Genomic DNA, 17,764 nt, shown 5'->3' with positions numbered 1-17,764 from the left:
CACTGGGATTCTCTTAGCTTTGAAGAAAGAATGAAAAGATCTTCATCCTTTTTTAAAATTTTTTTTTTGCTCTAGGACCATCTCTATTGTGGGCCTGCCCTCTTCCATCAAAGGGTCAAATGTGCTGCACCCCAAGTCAGGGAAGGGAGCTGGGCCACTTCCCAGTCTTCTCCCAGCGCCATTCCTGCTAGCAACATTGAGCAATTGTGATCATTACTATTTTCCTAGAAAAATCTCTTTCATAGAAGCTTCTAGGTTTGTAGTCTCAACATTGTCATCCTATTTTTTTTTTTTTTAAATGATTCTTGGAAGAGCATCAGTCTCTGAGGTTACATGGCCCTGGCTGTCCCGTTTGTGTTTCTGCAATGTCGGGACACCCAGCGCCCCCTGCCCAGCTGAATGGGAGGTGGACAGACAGGAGACCCACGCAGCATGGAGGGGAGAGGTGGGACTGAGCCAGGAAGACCCTCGGGGGTGCCCAGGGGCTGGGCGGGGCAGCTGGGTGGGTGGTGGCAAGGACCTGGCAGAGAGACCCAGGGAGGGTGTGGAAAGGAGACCCCACCCCAAGGCCATCTGCCAGGCCAGCAAGGATAAGAGATTTGACTGAGTCTCTGCCCCTGAGGGGGACTCTGGTCGACCCCCCTCGGGTGGACACTTCACCTTCAAAATCCCTCGTGGGTGGTTTTAGTGACCTGAGTGGACACGCTTGCGGCTTGAGGCCTGGGGCCAGAGGAAAGGCAGGTTCCCCTGGTCATGAGTGGGGCCCAGATCAGAGGCACACCCGGAGCCAATAAACCTGATGTGCCAATGTTTAAAAGCTTCCAAAATGTGAGTCGCCCAGTCATGCCTGACCCCATGGACTGTAGCCCACCAGGCTCCTCTGTCCATGGGATTGTCCTAGAGTGGGAGCCATGTCCTTCTCCAGGGGATCTTCGCCATCCAGGGATCGAACCGGGGTCTCCGGCATTGCAGGCAGATTCTTTACCATCTGGGCCACCAGGGAAGCCCCCAAGTGTCCTTCAGATCTGTTCTGCTCCCTCACCCAGGCAATCCTACTTTCCCTAAGTCCTGGAAGGCCTGGGGTCAACATGGAATTTTCAGACCCTCTGGAGTTCTCCGCTGGAATGCAGCAGCCGGGGAGAGCCGGCCCTCAGTCCTGTTTCGAGGGGACTTGAGTGTTCCCAGGTGGAACCGCTCACTCCTCACGCCCCAGCTCCATCCACACTGCCCACAAACAGCTAGCCGTCAGACCCAGGGAAGAGACCACCAAGGGCCCTGGAGGTGGGACCACTGGGGAGGAAATTCCTGGGCTCCAGGCCCCAGAGGGTGGGCTGGGAGGCCTGTGGCCTCCTCCGCGGCATGGGAAGGGCTGGATGGGGCCAGAGCAGGGCCCTCCAAAGACTGACTCCTCTTGTCCAGGTCAGAGACCACCAGTGGGGAGGGACGTGTGTAGTCCGGCGCACAATAAACTGGAGAAACACATGAGGTAGCCCTTGGTTTTTGTTTATTTTTTCAATAAACAAAACTTTTTTTTTTGCATGTCTGGCTGCAGAGACGGGAAAGCTAAAAAGAGCCCATCATTGACATGTTTGAAATTTTTCAGTTACAAGATCATCATGCCTGCTCCTCCCCCAGGTTGGGGACCATATACTAGGGACCATGTCTCTGATGGCTGTCTTTGAGCTTCCCCGGGATTGGCGTAAACTACACACTACTCCAAACGCACACGAAGTGCGGATGGGCAGTCAAGGATCCCAACACTCTCAGCAGAATCTGGTTACCCCATAGCAGATGGAATGGACCATTTCTGCATGACGTGAAGACCGTGGCGAGGCTGCTGACTTGGTTCTGATCTCGCGGGATGTGTGTGAGAGGCGCTGTGGAATTTGGGTGGGGCGGCCTCATGGAGTGCTGGTAAGAGGATCTGTCACGTGGGCAAGTGAGATGGTCAGACTGTGAGGGAGGCGTCTCCCCTCCCACGCTGCATTACCTGCACTGCACTAGGCTCCCTGGGGACTTCTGTGTGTCCACGCCCCTCCCAGAGGGCCCCCATCCTGCGTCCTCAGCTTCCCGCACACCGCCTTGCACTCAGCAGGTGCTTGGAAATGCTTCCTGATTGAATGGATGGCGGATGGAGGATGGATGGGTGAGGAACTGGTCAAGGATAGGCAGTGGGTGGGGTGGGGTGGGGGTCTTTCCCTTGTCATCAGGGGACATGGTCGTTCTCTACAACACGGAGGTCGAAAGCGTGGCGTAGAGAAATTTGATCGCTGCGTCCAATCTTGGAATTTGGCGTGGGGGGAAACTGAGGATCAGAACCGTCAGCTGACTCGATCAGGGGTCTCACGTTGAGAGAGAGGCTGGGCGGGGGTGCCAGACCCCCGCCCAACCGAGCCAACAGTTCTTTTTTTTTTGTTTTTTTTTTTAATTTTTATCTCTTAAAACGAACTCAAAACGAGATGAGATGGTGACTCCAATGACTTGGAGGGAGGGTTGGTAGAGAGAGTTGGGGTGAGGGCTGTTAGAGACTGGGGGTGAGGGCCAGGGAGGGGAGGGGTGGGGGCAGTAACCAGAGCTGGGGGTGGGGGAAGACGTGGCAGCAGGGACAAGGGTGCGAGGGGGACAGGGTTTGGGGTGAGGGTGGGAGGTGGTCACGGGGGGAGGACGTCGGGACTGTAGGGTGTGGGTGAAGGTGAACAGTGGAGCTTGGGCTGGGGATGATGAAGTCTGGAGTGATGGGGACAATGTCTTAGGTGAGACTTGGGGAGCTTTGGGGAGATGAGGGTCGGGCTGTGAAACAGGATGACCAGGGCCTGGGGGCGGTAAACCGGTGGCTGACAGTGATGATGTTCGCAGTCATGTGATGGTTGGTGACCCATGTGGATGCATGTGAGTGATCGAATGACAGAGACGACGTAGGTGACGGTGGCTTAGCAAGGTAAGCAAGGCAGGTCATACTCAATAAGCTAAGAATATACATTCCTATCTTAATAATTCAAGAAGCAAAATATTCCTAACTGGTACCCAAGGGCTGTTTAGCTGCCCGACTCTGAGAGCTGGAAAGCTAAACAGAACTCTGGCCCATCTACTTTTACACAAAAGATAGATGCTCTTTTTTCTACAAAAAAAAAAAAGGCAAAGTTTATCATTCAGAAGCTGGCTAGGTCTTTGGGGATCTGAGGGCAGTTAACTCAGCAACACAAATGAAATCCACGCTGTGGTCTGGTCTGGTACCTCTATGGCCACAGAACTAGAAAATGCCCCACAAGCGACAATTTCCACCAAACCCTGTGAAAAACCTTGGTGAGGGTTGTGTTGCTGCTCAGATACACCAGGGGCACTTGCGGTTCAAGATGCACTTAAATTGCTGGGGGATATCTCTAATCTACAGGGTCGGAGGCAGGTATAGTTGCTGGGGCCTTGAGTAGGTGGGTAGGTTGGGGGGGGCTGCCTAAGGGTCAGCCCCAGACTGCACATTGGGACTCAAAGGGGGCAACCGTTTCCAGGTGGGCAATGGGCCAGGAGGCTCCCCACTTTGAGAAATGCAGTCAAAATTCATTTCAAATACATCAAGTGTACATCCAGGATAGGCCAAAACCTTCGGATCCCAGGATGAGACTGTGTCTTCATCAGATCCTTATTTTTTAGGGTAACGGTTTTGGTTCATCACTCCCTCGTTGCTAATTCAGATTTTGAGGGCAAGAGAGGACCTTGATGGTCACGGTGTTTAAGCCCCCACCTGGAGGTGGGGGGGAGGAGGTGGCCCAGGGTGGGAAAGGGACTCGCCAAGGATCACACAGCGAGTGAGCAGAAGGGCTGGGACGAGGTCCCAGCACCCCCAGCAGCCAACCCGGGGCTGTCTCTCTCTCTCTCTCTCTGCCTGACACGCGGCCGCTGCACTCTGCTAAAATCCCAAGTCAATCGGGAAGATTGAAAGGTCTGCGGTGTTGACGTGAGTGCGAGTCGGGAGTGGTGCGTGAGAATTAACGAACGAAAGAGATTTTAGCCCTTTTCACAGTGGGTGGTCATGCACAGCACTCGTAACGGTTTCACGAGGACCCCGTGGCCGAGACCCCACCCCTGGCTGGAGGGGGGCGTCGGCACGGAGCCCTGGCACTGTTGCCATGTTTTTTTTTGGTCTTTTTTGATTTTAGGTTGAGAGTTTAGAATAACATACTTATTTGTCTTACTCGTTTAAAGATGAAATTCTCGTTATTATTACCGTTATTATTATTTTTTTATATCATGCATTAAGAAGAGAGAAAGAGGATTCATCTGGCAATTACGTTGGTCACACGGCAGCGCAAAGGCGGGAGAGGAAAGCGTAGCGTTCACCAGATTTGACAGAGAGGGGAGCAAATGCCATCACAAGGATGAGAGCAGACCGCACAGAGAGACGGGGGGGGCTCTGCGGGGACCCCGAGGAGGGGGGGCGGCGGGGACGCTGCTCAGATCTCCTCCTCGCCGGCCTCCTTGGTGAAGGTGGTCATGTCGATCTTCTCCGGGAAGACGATGTTGACGGCCAGCTCCTCCCCGCTGTTGTAATGCAGCAGCAGGTTCTTCTTCTTGCGCAGCATGTGGCTGTAGCGCAGGTTGGACACCCAGGCCTCGCACTTGTTGAGGAAGACGATGCCCAAGGTGCCCAGGATCACCAGGCTGGTGAGCACGCCCAGGATGGTGAAGCAGATGGCCTGTCCCTCGGAGAGGAGCGGAGTGCTCTTGTTGAGCTCCTTCATGGACACTTTCAGGACGCGGTGCTCGGGCTGCTGCACCGGCAGCTCGTGCACCCCGGGGGTCAGGCGGTAGGTCAGCCCGTAACCGCTGGGCACACGGGTGACCTGCGGGGGGCCCGCCGCGCGCTTCCGGCCGCACCGGGGGCCGGCGAAAGCGGGCGTGCACAGACACTCGAATCTCACCTGTGAGTGCTGCAGGCAGGTGCCGCCGTTGAGGCACGGCTCGCTGGTGCAGGTGTTGACCGGGCGGCTGCAGGTCTTGTCCATGAAGCCGGCGGGGCAGCGGCAGCGGAAGTCACCCCCGATGTCGGTGCAGATGCCCTGGTTCTCGCACGGGTTGGGGCTGCAGCTGTTGGTCATGATCTCGCAGAAGTTGCCCGAGAAGCCCGGGGGGCACAGGCAGGCGGCGTGGGGGGCCTGGCCCTCATCGTCCACGCAGCTGCCTCCGTGCTGGCAGGGCGAGCTGGAGGACAACAGGGGGCAGGGTGAAGGGCCCTCGGGCGCTGGGCTAGGACAGCGAGGCCGTGGTGGGGGTGCCCTGCCCCCGCCCTCACACCACACCACAAACCTCCTGGGACCCAACCAAAGGGCAGGTGCCCAGAACGCTCGAGGTGAGGGAGTGCCAGCCAGGGAGGCCCCGGGGTGGGGAGGGGGGTGGGTGCCGGGGCACCGTGAGCCCCAGCCTGCGAGGGGCTCCCGGACCGTCCGAGATGGGGTGGGCACCTCACCCCCATCACGCTGCCAACTTGGAACATGCCTGACCTCCCGTGCCAGGATGCCCATCTCCTCTCCCACCTCTCACGTCACCTCTCCGACCGACCAGAGGCCTGACGGTTAAGTCACTGGACAGGTGGGGAAACTGAGGCTGAGAGAGGCAAAGTTAGTGGTACCCCACGACTGCGGCCAGCCCTCCCCTTAGCTCCGCCCCCAGGCCACAGAGGCGGGGCCAAGCAGGGCATCCCTCCATCTCTCCCACCACCGCCGCCGCCGCCCCCAGCCCCTTATTATTAATTTTATCTTCCGCGGAGTGAGCCTGCGGGCTATTGTACGGGAAACCCTTGGGGACTCTCAGAGTGAAAGAAAGCCGGGCGCTCTGTCTGCGAGGCAGGAGCAGCGTCTGGGCCCGGCTGGTTAATAGTGGCCCATTCACCCCAGTGCAGCTTGCAGACCAAAGCTGTTTGCTCAAAGCGGAGCGCATGGAGCATTTAATGTAAGTGCTTTTAAACGAGCAGACCCTTTGTCATTTGATAAATGCCGAAACTCCGGGGAAGAAAGGGGCTTGGAGCACAAGGAATCAGCATTGCTGCTGCAAGGGTGAGGGCGAGGGGAGCTGGGGCTCTGAAGGAATTTCAAGGACCCCAGGCTCTATTTTGACAGACGGGCTCAAGTCTGTTAGGGAGGAGAGCAAAATATTTTAAAGGTCTTGCTCCATATTTCCCCTTCCTGCCAGGAAGCAGAAATGGAGCTCGGTGGTCACCCCTGTTCTCCGACCTCACCCTGAACTCTGGTCTTTTTTTTCTTATTTATTTTTTAATCGAAGGATCATTACTTTATAGGATTTTGCTGTTTTCTGCCACACATCAACACGAATCAGCCCTAGAATGCCGATTTTTAGAATGTTGCAAGAAGGCTGGTTCCTGGCCTGTGTGGCTCTGGGGGCTCTCTGCCCCGTCCCTGGAAGGCACTTAAGCTTCGGCTTCCTCACGAGACAGGGGCGCCCCCCGACCCGCAGCCACTGGCCCAGGGCTGGAGACTGCCCTGAGTTCTCGCCTGACCTCCCTGGCCTGCGTTTAAACCCCCTCCACCTCGGAGGGTGAGGAGGGCAATGGGGGCCAGAAATGGCTGAGCTGCTGGGAAGTCTGCTCAGGGGGGCACCAGAGAGGCCAAGGACCGGTCCATCTGCTGTGCCCACTGCCCACTGCCCACAGCCCCGGAGGCCCCTCTCCACGAGGGTAGCTGGGGGCCAGACCCCTCCTCTCCCTCCCCCTCCCGCCTGCCCCATGCTGGCCACAGCCCCCTCTCCCCACCTCCTAAGACATACATCCCAGAAGACCCCAATGCAGAGCCTGCCACCCACCCCCCCACCCCACCAAAGCCGCCCCTAAGGTACGGAGACCGGGTTTCACCAACAGCCTCGGGCACTGCCGAACTCTGATCTCTTGTTACGTCGCCTTTAGAAAATTATGCCGCTGGGGCTCGGGTTCAGAGTCCCCAATCTACTGTCATTCACGCACATCAGGACTTGGGGACGTCAGGGGAATATGAAATCACCTTCAGGATTGTTTGGGAAAAAATGACGGAAATGACAGACTCCCCCAGAAAGGCCCCACTGAGGGGCAGCCCCCCCGCAGGGTGCAGAAGGAGCACTTCCTCGGTCTTTTGTCCGCCGACTGGTCCGACTGGGTTAGGCTGAAAGGGTCTTTAGGGGGTGTGAAACGGGACTCTAAAGCCGCTCTTTATCAGATCCGCAGGGAGAGAATGCTCACCCATTCACCACGCAGGGCCCGTCCATCTTCTGACAATCCTTTCCCGAGAAGCCAGGGGCACAGGAGCACTCATACTGGCCGTCTTCAAGGTTCAGGCAGGTGCCGTTGTTGGCGCAGGGGGTCGAGGTGCAAGCCCGGATGTCTTGGAAGGCAGAGAAAATCAGGGAGATGAGATGAGGTTGGTGGCGGGGGGCGGGGGGGGTGTCGCAGAGGCTAGAAGGAGAGCATCGTGGGTCGGGGCAGGGAGAGACAGACACCCCTCGCTCTGGTCAAGGCAGGGAGCCCGCGTGAGCTGCCCAGATTCCCTGCTTGTGGTCACTGTCCAAGGTCACCCATCAGGGTCCTCAGCAAGGGAGTGCTGCGACTCCCCCAGAACCCTGACCTAAGTAAACAGCTCTGGGAGCCGAGGACAGAAAGTCACGACTGCTCACCAAGATTTCACCCAGGCCCGCTGCCCCTTTTTCCGGCACCAGGTCATCTGTCGGGTTCCGCAACACTGACCTTCACTGCAGACCCCTCCCCTCCCCCTAAAGCTCCAGACCAGTTTCTAGTGTCTGAGGAGGTCCCTGCCGCTCGTAGGTGGAGGAGGGGGTGAGTACAGCCCAACTGTTAGAGACATCACCTGCCCCTGTATACTTTTCCATCAAAGGGGAGCGGGGAGGTGGGGGAGGAAATGAGATGTAAAGCCCCTTGTCGGGAATCAAGAAACCTGATTTAGCCCCAACACTGCCTCCTCCGTCTCCCGGTGGTCTGTCTGCTCTCAGGTTCTGAACTAAGAGGGTCCATGATAAAAAGGTTGCATCTTTTGAAGGCGGTGAAATGAGAGGTATTGAGTGCTCGCCTGTCAGCACGGGTTTCCATGAACACTGGTATATTTCCACCGCCTTTTTACACCTCCCGTCACGCACACTTCATTATTCGGGGCTCAGCAAGGCAGGGACAGGCTGAACAAAGGGGGGACCCGGGGCGGGGGCTCTCTGACAGGAGAGGGACCCTTTCTGCACCCACCTTCAGCCAGCTGCTCCTCTCCCCCGCCACCCCACCACCCCAGACTCTATGCCTCACTTTCCCTGCTTAGAAAAGAAGGGCTTCTCCCCAGCCCATGTCTGAGAGCCCCTTTCCGCTTGGCTTTTTCCACCATCTGAGCTGCCGCCTGGGCCAAAGAGAGAGCCAGGGCCAGCCAGAGACGAGGTGGCGATTGAGGGGCAGCTCTAGGTGGGGGTCCCTGGGGGCTGCAGCCACACACGTGCAGATGGACTCCCTCATTTCAAGAGCCCTGCACCCTCTCAGGGAGAGGGGATGGCCATCCGTCGGTAAGGAAAAGCCCCGCACGCCAGGCGAGGGCCTGTGCAGAGCTCACAGGAGGAGTCTGGCTGGCGCAAGGGGAACATAGAGGATTTATCATTATAGGAAGGCCCTGGGCGTGAGCCTCAGGCTCCCCTGTCACTGGGAACCCTCCGTGTAAGCGCAAGAGCTAGCGACCACCCACTCCTCTCCTGCAGTGTCAAGTCTTCTGAGCCTAGCCGAGGATCAGCTCAGCTTCTCCCCCTCCCTCCAGGGCCTCCGACCCCAAAGTCGGATGGATTAAGCTGCCACAAGGGGAGAGCGGCCGGGGGTCTCTGCCTGCTGGGGCAGCAGCTGTGGCGGTGACAGCCTCAAAGACGGGTGAAAAGGGAGAAGGCCAGGAACCACCCGGAGGGCAGCTTCCTCTGGACCCAGCCGCCCCAGGCTTTTGTCGACCCAGTGGGGAGGGACCTTTTGTCTGGAAAACTCCACGGCGGGGTCCCGGGCTTAGATATCACAAAGAGTGGGGCTCTGGGTTAAAAAGCCCTGATCCCCAGTGGTGGCTTTTCTTGGGGCCCCTCTGGGTCCCCCAAACAGCTCAGAGGTTCTTCCAGGGATCCGAGCCCTGCTGGCCAGAGCCTGAGTCAGCTGTAGGGAAAAACCTGCTCCGTGCGGGGCTGGGGGAGGGCACTTTAAAGACCCACATGCTGGGGGATTTTGAAAGCCCACTGCCCAGCTTCGCGGGGCGGTAACACACAGTTCTTGGGTTTTTCTCCAGGGAAAGCGTTAGCCCCCTGGATGAGAATGAACCCATTTTGGAGGCGGAGGGTGGGGTTTGGTAGCCAGCCGGCTGTTCTCCCGACTTCCTAAGGGTCCTGAGCAGGACCCCGTTGCTTCCCCAAGCCTCAGTTTCCCTCTAGATACCAGGTGTCTTTGCGGACGCTGGCAGGGGGACTGAGGGACAGGGGCCCTACGGCAGCTGCCTACACCGCCAGGGGAGTTTTCTCAAGGACCCTCGTTTGCCTGGGCGTCAGGGCAGGTTTTGCCAAACGAGAATGGGCTCGGGTGAACATTCTACAGCCTGAAAATGCAGTGACAGCCATCTGTCCACTGCTCAGGGTAATGGAGGGCAAAGATTGCATAAATTAATGAAATCAACAGATAACACCAATCTGCACTTGAGCTACTTCTCAGCTTTTCCCGGCCGTCCATCCCCCGGCCCCCACACCTGACCTCGTCCAGCACAGCCCCCGGCCCTGTGCCGGTGGCCCTGACTCGGTACCCACGAGCCCCGCGCTCAGCACCCAGCATCCCCCCCGCGTCTGTTTGCTTCTATGTCACAGCATCCTCAGTAGCCTCGCCTGTGAATTTCTTGGAGTCTTGGCTCTGCGACGACCCCCTCTTTGAGCTTCAGCGCCCCACCCCCCGGGACAGATTTCTGCGGCCCCCACCCTCTCAGCTTTGTGTGGCATGTTCCTTCTGGGACTCTTTATTCAACAGGCAGCCCCCACGCCCCCCCACCCCAGTGCTGGGTGCTGGCAGTGCAGTGGGGAGCAGCAGTAAGTGCCCCCGCCCCGTGGGGAAGCCCCCAGCACCAGTGGGAAGCGGATAAAGAGATCACCACCGTCCAGGCTGCTGGGTGTGCTGGGCGAAGGCCACAGGGGGAGGGGAGGCAGCCGCCACCCCACCGGGCGGGGAGGAGGTGGCTGGGGCGGGGGCAGGGAGGGCAGGGGCAGGTGCCCACCTAGGTCGCAGAGGTGTCCGTCCCAGCCGTCCTTGCAGATGCACTGCCAGGGCTCCACGCAGAGGCCGTGCGTACAGCCGGGAAAGGTCACGCACTGGTCACACAGGGGACCCTGCCAGCCAGGCTGGCACCTATGGGGCGTCAGGGGGTGGGGGGAGAAAGACGGGGACACATGAGTGGTGGGGGACACGGGTGGAGAGAGAGTTGCGGTGGCTTCCTGTGGAACTGAGAACGCTCGGGGAGGGGGTCTCTGCACAGCACTAGGCCGGTGGGCCGCAGGAAACCAACCCCAGTCACTCGAGCAGGGTAGCTCAGACTCGAGATGAGCCCAGGGGCCGGGCAGAGGGGTCCCTGGGAGCTGGGGGAAGAGCTGCCTTTTGCCGCAGTGGCCCGCAGTGGTCTCACCCTGCAAGAGGCTCTCCTGCCCACCCCCCACCTCTGAGAAAACAGACAGGAGCTAGTGACACCATGGCCCCCCCCCGCCCCCGCCATCCCCAGCCACCCCGGTCCTCGTCCCCCCCCACCCCTCTCCCCCACTGGTTGGTTTTCTGTGGGGGCGAGGGCGCTGTTTGCTGCAGTCCAGGGGCCCCCTGCTTTTTCTGCCTGCGTCACAGCTCCCCAGAATTCTGCCCTGCCCCCCCCCAACCCGTCCCCGCCACAAGCTGCCTCTGGGGAGCCCCTCCATTACCTGCACACACTGTCATCATCGCAGAATCCATTTTCGGGGTGGCAGGCCGGGAAGCATTCAGCTCCTGGGGCACAAGAAAGGTTACGCCATTCGCCGCACGAGGCCCAACAGGCCGGGGAGGCGGCCTCCGCCCCTCGGGGGCTCTACCCGCCTGGCCCACAGTCAGGCACGCCATCGAGAGCCACCCAGGGGAAAGCCCCCGCCTGCTCCTGGGTCTGGGGTCATCACAGCACAGTGCCTAGCTCCCGGGGCCCGGTCAGACACCCAGAGTCCCTCGGAGAAATGACAAACGTCAGGCCCTCCAAGGCAGGAATGGGGAGACAGCGAAAAGCTCAAAAGAGCTTGACCCCGGGGGACTGGGCCAAACCCTCACTTTTACAAAGTGAGCTAAAGGTGGGGCGGGGGACAGGTTTTTGACGTATTCAGCTCAGCTCCGGAAAAGCTCAGACAGGTCCACCTGGAAGGCTCACAGGTAAGGCGTCTGAGTTTTTCAAAGGTTAATCCCAGCGAAGCCAGGCACCCAGGTCAAACTCCCCACCCCAGGTGCTTGGTACTAAAGAGACCAACAAGGGTTTTGCGGACAAGACTGCAATTCTGACACCCTTTAGAGATTCCAACACTTTAATAGGCACCTACTGTGTGCGTTTACATTAACTCTCAGCAGCTTTTCAGACAGCCCCCCCATAACCACTGGCGCAGTGGGGGGGGCCCTGCGCGAAGGGGGCATGCTGCGTCACGGACAGATGGCCGCTGCAGACAGGAGTGTCGCAGCCCCTCACCTACACCAGCGCCACGCGGGAGGGGCCCAGCCTGTGCTCCTGGTTGGGACTCTGGGGCGACGACGGCAGTCACCCTCCACAGCCCCCACAGGCCTGCTCCCGAGCGCACACGCAGAGACCCCCCCCAAAGTTGCACCCCAGAGCGTGTTCACAGAGGGCTCCCCAGCATCACCTCGTTTCTCCATACCTCCGCTCTGCGCACCGGCCCCCTGCGAGCGCCACTTCTGCGGGGCGGGAAGGGGCCGGGGGTCCCACACCCCTCCCGCTCCCCGCACCCCCCTCCCCCCCCCAGGGACCCCAGGACAGGGTTTGGCATGCGAGGATGGCAGGCGGGGCGAGGCAGGCACGGCGCAGGGCTTAGGGTTAGGCGGGACGGGCGGGAGTCAGGGCGCACGGGACGGGGCGCGCGGGGCATCGGGCGGCCGGGGGGGCGTCGCAGGCTTCCCCAGAGGGGGCGCGAGCCGGGCCGCCGGGGGGCTCACCATGGGCACTGCGGCCGAAAGCCAGCAGGAGCAAGAGGACGGGCAGGAGGGCTGCGGTCGCGGTCATCGCGGGGCGGCCGGGGTCGCGGTCCCGGGAGTGGCGCGGGCGCGGGACCTGATCCGGGCGCCGCACTGGGCTTCTGGTTGCGGACGCGAAAGGGGGCGCGGGCGCGCGGCGAGGGGAAAGCCAGGGCTGCACCGGGCTGCGCGCTGCGCTCTCCGCTGCCGCCGCCGAGCTGCCGCCGCCGCCGCGCGCGCCGCCCTTTTCGTACCGCGGCCCCCCCGCGGCCCCCGCCCCCCGCCCCCGCCTTCGCGCGCACGGGGCCGGCGCCGGCCAGTCCCGGTGACCCCCGCCCCTCGCGGGGCCGCCCCCCACCACTGCGGTGTCCCGGAAACCCGCTCGCACACGCGGGCCACTCTTGGCTAGACGGGCACAGGTACCCCGCGCGCGTTGGGCACACGTTCCCCCCATAGGACGGCACACGGGCGCGCACACACGGGCCCGCTTAGGACAAGTCTTGGGAGCCGAACCTGGGCTGGGCCGCAGACCCCAGGAAGACGCGAAGACGCGCTCGGAATACAGAAGCACGCACAGAATACCAGAGCACTGATCGCCAAGGTCCTGAGCACGCATGGCGTGGCTCACGCACCCAGAAACACACAAACGCACACTCTGGAGATGGGGGAACGCACGCTACCGCACACGCAGCGGGAAGAACACTTAGGAGAAGCCTTGGGGCGCCCACATTCCTAGCCATAAACACGCGGGGGGAAATGCAGGCACCCTTGTGGGAGCACACGTGGCAACCCTGACACACTCGGCGACACAAACACACTGCAACACACGCGCACGTCATAGAAATGGCCGGGAGGGCCGCATGCTTGCTCAGTCATAGGCACGCAGACAGGCAGAGGACGCATCGTTATGAAACCCTGGGTGTCCTCAACATGTGCCAGGCCGTCTGCCCGGAGGCACATGTGCAGCCTCGTGCACACCTGGACATGCGAATACCCTGGTGAACACACAGACACCGGAGCACATGTTCCGTCACATACACCCACACACACACCATCGGCCGCAGTCCCGCCAGAAGGCTCTCACACGTCTGATATTCACACACACGCACACATACCCTCCCTGTCCCGGAAGCTCACAGATATCAAGCTCTTGGTTACACTCTTATCAAAACACGCATACTGGCAGCCAGCAAAGCACGCACGCACACACACAGGCCCCATCACATCCATCTTTGCCCACCGTGACACACGTGGGCAAGCTCACACGTGTGCTCACGCTGACACGCACAGTTGCACACCTGGCACTCGCAGGTGTTCCAGATCCGCCGGGAGGCCTCCAGCTGGGGGTCACACGGAAGTGCAGGTGGGGGGTGGGGACCCTGCCAGAGACCCTGGCTCCAAAGAACTTGTGGTGAGAGTCCCAGCCCCAACATAGAGCCCCGCACTCTGCTGGGCCAACCACCCTCTAGGCCCGTCCCTATCAGGGAGGTTTAGGGAAGTGGAGAAGGGCAGGCATGGGGGTTGGTAGAAAGGAATCCCAGGTGTGTAACCTCTGCGGAGGAGGAGGATCTTCAGTGTGGGCTTCCCTTGCATCCCTCAGTTTGCAGACAGATGCCGCGGGCTGGGAGGGGTGCCCACCCATTTCTTGGCCGACTGTCCCCACCACCCCGGAGTGGGGGGTGATCTCTGCCACTCTGAACACTATGGCCTTTGGGCCATATCACAGGGCCCTGGCAGGTCTGAGGACAGACTTACTGTCCTTGGGATGGGGGTGGCAAGTCAGGCCAGGGGGAGGCCCCGCCGCCCTCCCTGCTGGCCCTAAGGCCCTAAGTCTGCACCTAGAAGCAGAACCTAATCTGGGTGGCCTCCTGGAGGCTGGGGGGAAACCCCCTCCCCTTTGTGGACAGCCCTCTTCCTCGTCCGCCTCTGCTGAAGATCCAGAAGCAGGGGGTGCTTGGGGAACGGCTTTGGAGAAAGATCACGCAGTAGTATCCCGACCAGCTCCCCGCCCCACAGCCCCTGCCTTTCCGTGACCTCATTCTCTCCCACGAACGCTCTTCTCATGTGAAGAAATTGAGTCCAGAGATGGAAGGTCTTTTGCCCGAGGCCCCTGGGCTACAATGGGAGTGACTGGAGGTCCACTGGAGCTCCTCTGACCGCCCCCCCCCCCACGTCCCTCCAAGGACCCTGACCTCAGCCTCCAAAATTATCCCCGGAGGAAGGGTGGGCTGGGTTGCCAGCCAGACCCTAAGGAGGGGTGGGGGACCTCAGGACCCAGCAGCTCCTCCCCACCTCCCCTCCCACCAAGTCACCAGGTGCCTGTGTGGACAGTACGGAGCACGAAGGGTGGGGGCTGGCAGCCGCGGAGTGTGCCCCCTCTAGACTCCTCCCTTCCCTACCTCGGTCCCTTCCCACCACTGGCCTCCCTGGTCTTGGAAAGGGAGGGAGGCCTTGGGAGGGCGGTCTCCCTCAGAGACTTCCTCCAGAGCCCAAATGTCAGGAGCTCAGGCCGAAAGGGCACTCCCCTGGCTGGTTGGCAGCTGCTCGCTAACCCCAGCTCCATCCCCTGCTTGCTGAGCGCTGGTCACTTCCACTCTGAGCCCAGCTTCCTTGTCTAGAAACAAGGATGGATATACCACACTTGTCCCCCCAAAGGAACTCGGGTTTTCTTAAGTAGAAACCCACCATACTCACAAGACCTGGCCCCTTCCTGCCCTTGCAACAGCTGTCACCACCGGGCCTCCACCCCAGGTGGCCAGAGAGAGCTGCTGGCCCGGGATGAGGTGCCCGTCCGGTCGGGCAGGCCAAGCCCTTTACCAGAGCCCTCGCAGAGCCGCTGCTGGGAGGCCGGTGGGGTGTTCCTGCCCGCCCGGATCGATAAGCCTAGAGCTCTCTGTCGCTTTGCCCTAGTCTCAACAAAGGGTTTGCAAATTCAGGAGACCTGAGATTTCTTTTCATCAGGCAGACACTGAGAGAGGGTAGCTGGGGAGCCGTGGGGAGGGGAGGTTGGTGACTGTCACAGGCTTGCAGGCTGCACAGAAAGAACGAAATGCCAATCCAGCCCCTTGGGGAGAAGTCGACACCGCCTGCTGGTTGCAAGCAGACCCTGGGGGCTGGGGGGAAGCACAGGGCGGCCCCTCCTCTCTCTGTCCTTCCCTCCGCTCCCCCATCCCCCTCCAGGAGAGGCCGAGGGCCCTGCCCTCGGAGGATGCTTGGCCCCTGCTCATCACAGCCTGGCAGGTGGTCCACACGGGTAGCAGAGGTCCAGGTCGGACCTGCCCGACCAAGCTGAACTCCCTTCCTTTGCTAAGCCGGGGTGGCTCGGCCTGCTTCTCCGCCCCGCCCCCGCCCCCCAACCCCACAGGGCAGGAGCTAGACAGCAAGTGTTCCTCTGGTTAAGAAAAAACAGAGGCTGGGCTTCAAGTCCTCCATCTTCCCAGGGCAGCAAGAGAGCTGGTGATGAGTGAAAGTTTTCTGAGGGAATCAAAGAAATGTGCTCTCCAGCCCTTTCCCCTTCCCTCCTCTCCTCTCCCCCTCCACACTCTCCAAACACTACATGGCCGCCGGCCTTCACCAGCCCCCTTCGCCCTTGATTAAAGACAGAATCGCTGATCAGAGAAGCCCAGCAGGGTCCGGCTGGAGGAGCCTGGGAGACCAGCTAATAATCCTGGGTGCCCGCAGCAGGGGCAAGGCAGTCTGGGGGCGGGGCTTCAGCCCCACCTCGCCATCCAACTCTGCGCCCGTACTGGTCCAGCCCTAGGGGAACACGGCAGAGCTGGGTAAACTGGGGCCTGGTGAGGCCCCCCCCCCCGGGAGCCTTGGTTCCCTCTTGCCCCCAGATACTTCATCCTCCGTCCTCCCTCCAGGAGAGGACCCAGCTCCCCTGGCCCTGCCTGAGAGGCAGCTCTTCCCACGGCGTGCATGCTGAGTCACTTGGATCATGCCTGATTCTGTGCGACCCCACGGACTGTAGCCTGCCAGGCTCCTCTGTGCATGGGATTCTCCAGGCAAGAATACTAGAGTGGGTTGGCATGCCCTCCTCCAGGGGATCTTCCTGACTCAGGGATCGAACCTGCATCTCTTGCATCTCCTGCATTGGCAGGCGGGTTCTTTACCGCTAGTGCCACTTGGGAAGCCCATGGCACTGCTCCCGCAACTAGTCGGCCCAGTGCAGAAAGTTCAGGGCTCCTGGTTAGCGCCCTAAGGCTGAAATATACTAGAGACTGCAAGATAGGGGTTTGCAGCAAATGGGGGCTGCCTTTCTGCCACTCCCTGCTGCCCCCCCCACCCCGCCCCGGGACTTAGATTCAGGTTTAGCAGAACCTCATCAGGGCCTCCTCACGGCTGGACTGGGTCAAGGTGGCAGGGCCCACTTCAGAGATGAGCACGCCGAGGTGTGAAGACTCCACGACAGGCGTGCAGCTAACGAGCAGCAGAGCTGGGATTCACGCCAGAGGCTTCAGGGACTCGGAGCTCCCGGCTCTCTGCTCTGCCAGCCGCGTGGTGGGAGAGAGCAGGGCCCGCAGGAGGAGGGGGACACCCCCAGGACCCTGCCGTCCTCTCCTTGGGTCGGGGGCTTTGAGCGCTTCTTGCAAACACCGCAGAGCTATGTGGTTGCCGTGATGACAGTTCTTTTCCAAAGCTCGAGTTCATCTTTGGAGAGAGAAATTGTCTCTTTTTCTACCAAGGGGAGGGGGCTTGGGGGCGGAGGATGGAGAGAAATGAGAGACACACCCGAGTACATTTCGGATCTGAGAACATGACGGCTTGGTTTCGAGTTCAATCAGAGAGAAGCCTCTTCAATCTGAAGTGGCGTTGTGCTCAGCTGGGTGGGAGAACGTGGCCTGGAGAGAGGCATGTGCCAGCGCCAGGCCCACTGCAGGGGTCTCGGCAGGGCCGCGGGGGGCTCGAGCGCCCCACACAGCCTTGCGTGTGACATGGGGAAGGAACAGCCTCGGCTCCCCAGCAGGGACGCAGACAAGGCCGCCTTGGTCTGGGTTCGTCTTTAGTGTTGACTTCTGCCCAGTCGCGCCTCTCACTGATTTCTCATCCTCCTCGGATGGTAGGATTCAGAAATAGATTTTTCTCGCTTCCTTTCTCGCCATTGGAATCGACGTGGATGTCAAGTTCACAAGTCTAATTGTCCACGTCATCAATCAAATTATCCTTTTAAAGGGCGCCACTGAGTCATGCTGTGTGCGTGGGGAGCTCTCGGGGGTCTCCAGAAGGGTTAATGACAGCTCCCCGCCCCACCCCCACACCCTATAGGTAAACTCACGCCCCCCCTCCACCCCGCCCAGGAGGGAGGAAAATCAAGACCAAGAGGAGAAAGGAGTCTTTTCATCACTTAGCCTGTCGATGCAGGCTTTGGCAAAAAGTACAGTAATTCTTCATTCATCAGAAATTCCCAGAAGTTAATTTTCCATAAAACGGAGGCGTAGCTCTTTAAATGTAGTCGTTTATCCACTCAGCATTGGCTGAGCCCCTACTGTGTGCCCGAGGCTGTGCTGGGGGCGGGGTGTGTACAGACGGACCCCAAGGTCGTCTCTC

The 17,764-nt window shown here is 60.1% G+C and overlaps 1 protein-coding gene across 3 annotated transcripts; it reads right to left on the bottom strand.

The window, feature by feature from the left end:
- Positions 1 to 4,212: 4,212 nt before the first annotated feature.
- Positions 4,213 to 12,458, bottom strand: DLK1 (delta like non-canonical Notch ligand 1). Of its 3 annotated transcripts, none has more exons than XM_043922437.1 (6): positions 12,197 to 12,455; positions 10,936 to 10,999; positions 10,248 to 10,378; positions 7,220 to 7,361; positions 4,917 to 5,196; positions 4,213 to 4,697 (listed from the first exon to the last, which is right to left on the bottom strand). In XM_043922437.1, exons 1-6 carry the CDS (start codon positions 12,261 to 12,263, stop codon positions 4,449 to 4,451), a joined length of 933 nt encoding a protein of 310 aa, XP_043778372.1. In that variant the 5' UTR covers positions 12,264 to 12,455; the 3' UTR covers positions 4,213 to 4,448. The 3 variants fall into 3 exon arrangements, with proteins under 3 accessions (XP_043778372.1, XP_043778373.1, XP_043778370.1); XM_043922438.1 differs by having other exon boundaries at positions 4,213 to 4,691; positions 12,197 to 12,454; XM_043922435.1 differs by having other exon boundaries at positions 4,213 to 5,196; positions 12,197 to 12,458.
- Between the last annotated feature and the right edge of the window lie 5,306 nt (positions 12,459 to 17,764).

The sequence above is a fragment of the Cervus elaphus genome, chromosome 13 (genome assembly GCF_910594005.1).
Source record: "Cervus elaphus chromosome 13, mCerEla1.1, whole genome shotgun sequence".
NCBI lineage: Eukaryota > Metazoa > Chordata > Mammalia > Artiodactyla > Cervidae > Cervus > Cervus elaphus.
The sequence above is the reverse complement of the archived record's forward strand: the minus strand, read 5'-3'. Positions and strand labels throughout refer to the sequence as shown.

Bases quoted from the DNA above. Each gene is read 5' to 3' on its own strand.
- DLK1 (XM_043922435.1), bottom strand. From the start codon at position 12,263: ATGACCGCGACCGCAGCCCTCCTGCCCGTCCTCTTGCTCCTGCTGGCT. The intron at 11,000-12,196 runs GTGAGCCCCCCG...CTTGTGCCCCAG, and splicing joins TTTCGGCCGCAGTGCCCATG to GAGCTGAATGCTTCCCGGCC. The intron at 10,379-10,935 runs GTAATGGAGGGG...GACGCCCCATAG, and splicing joins GATGATGACAGTGTGTGCAG to GTGCCAGCCTGGCTGGCAGG.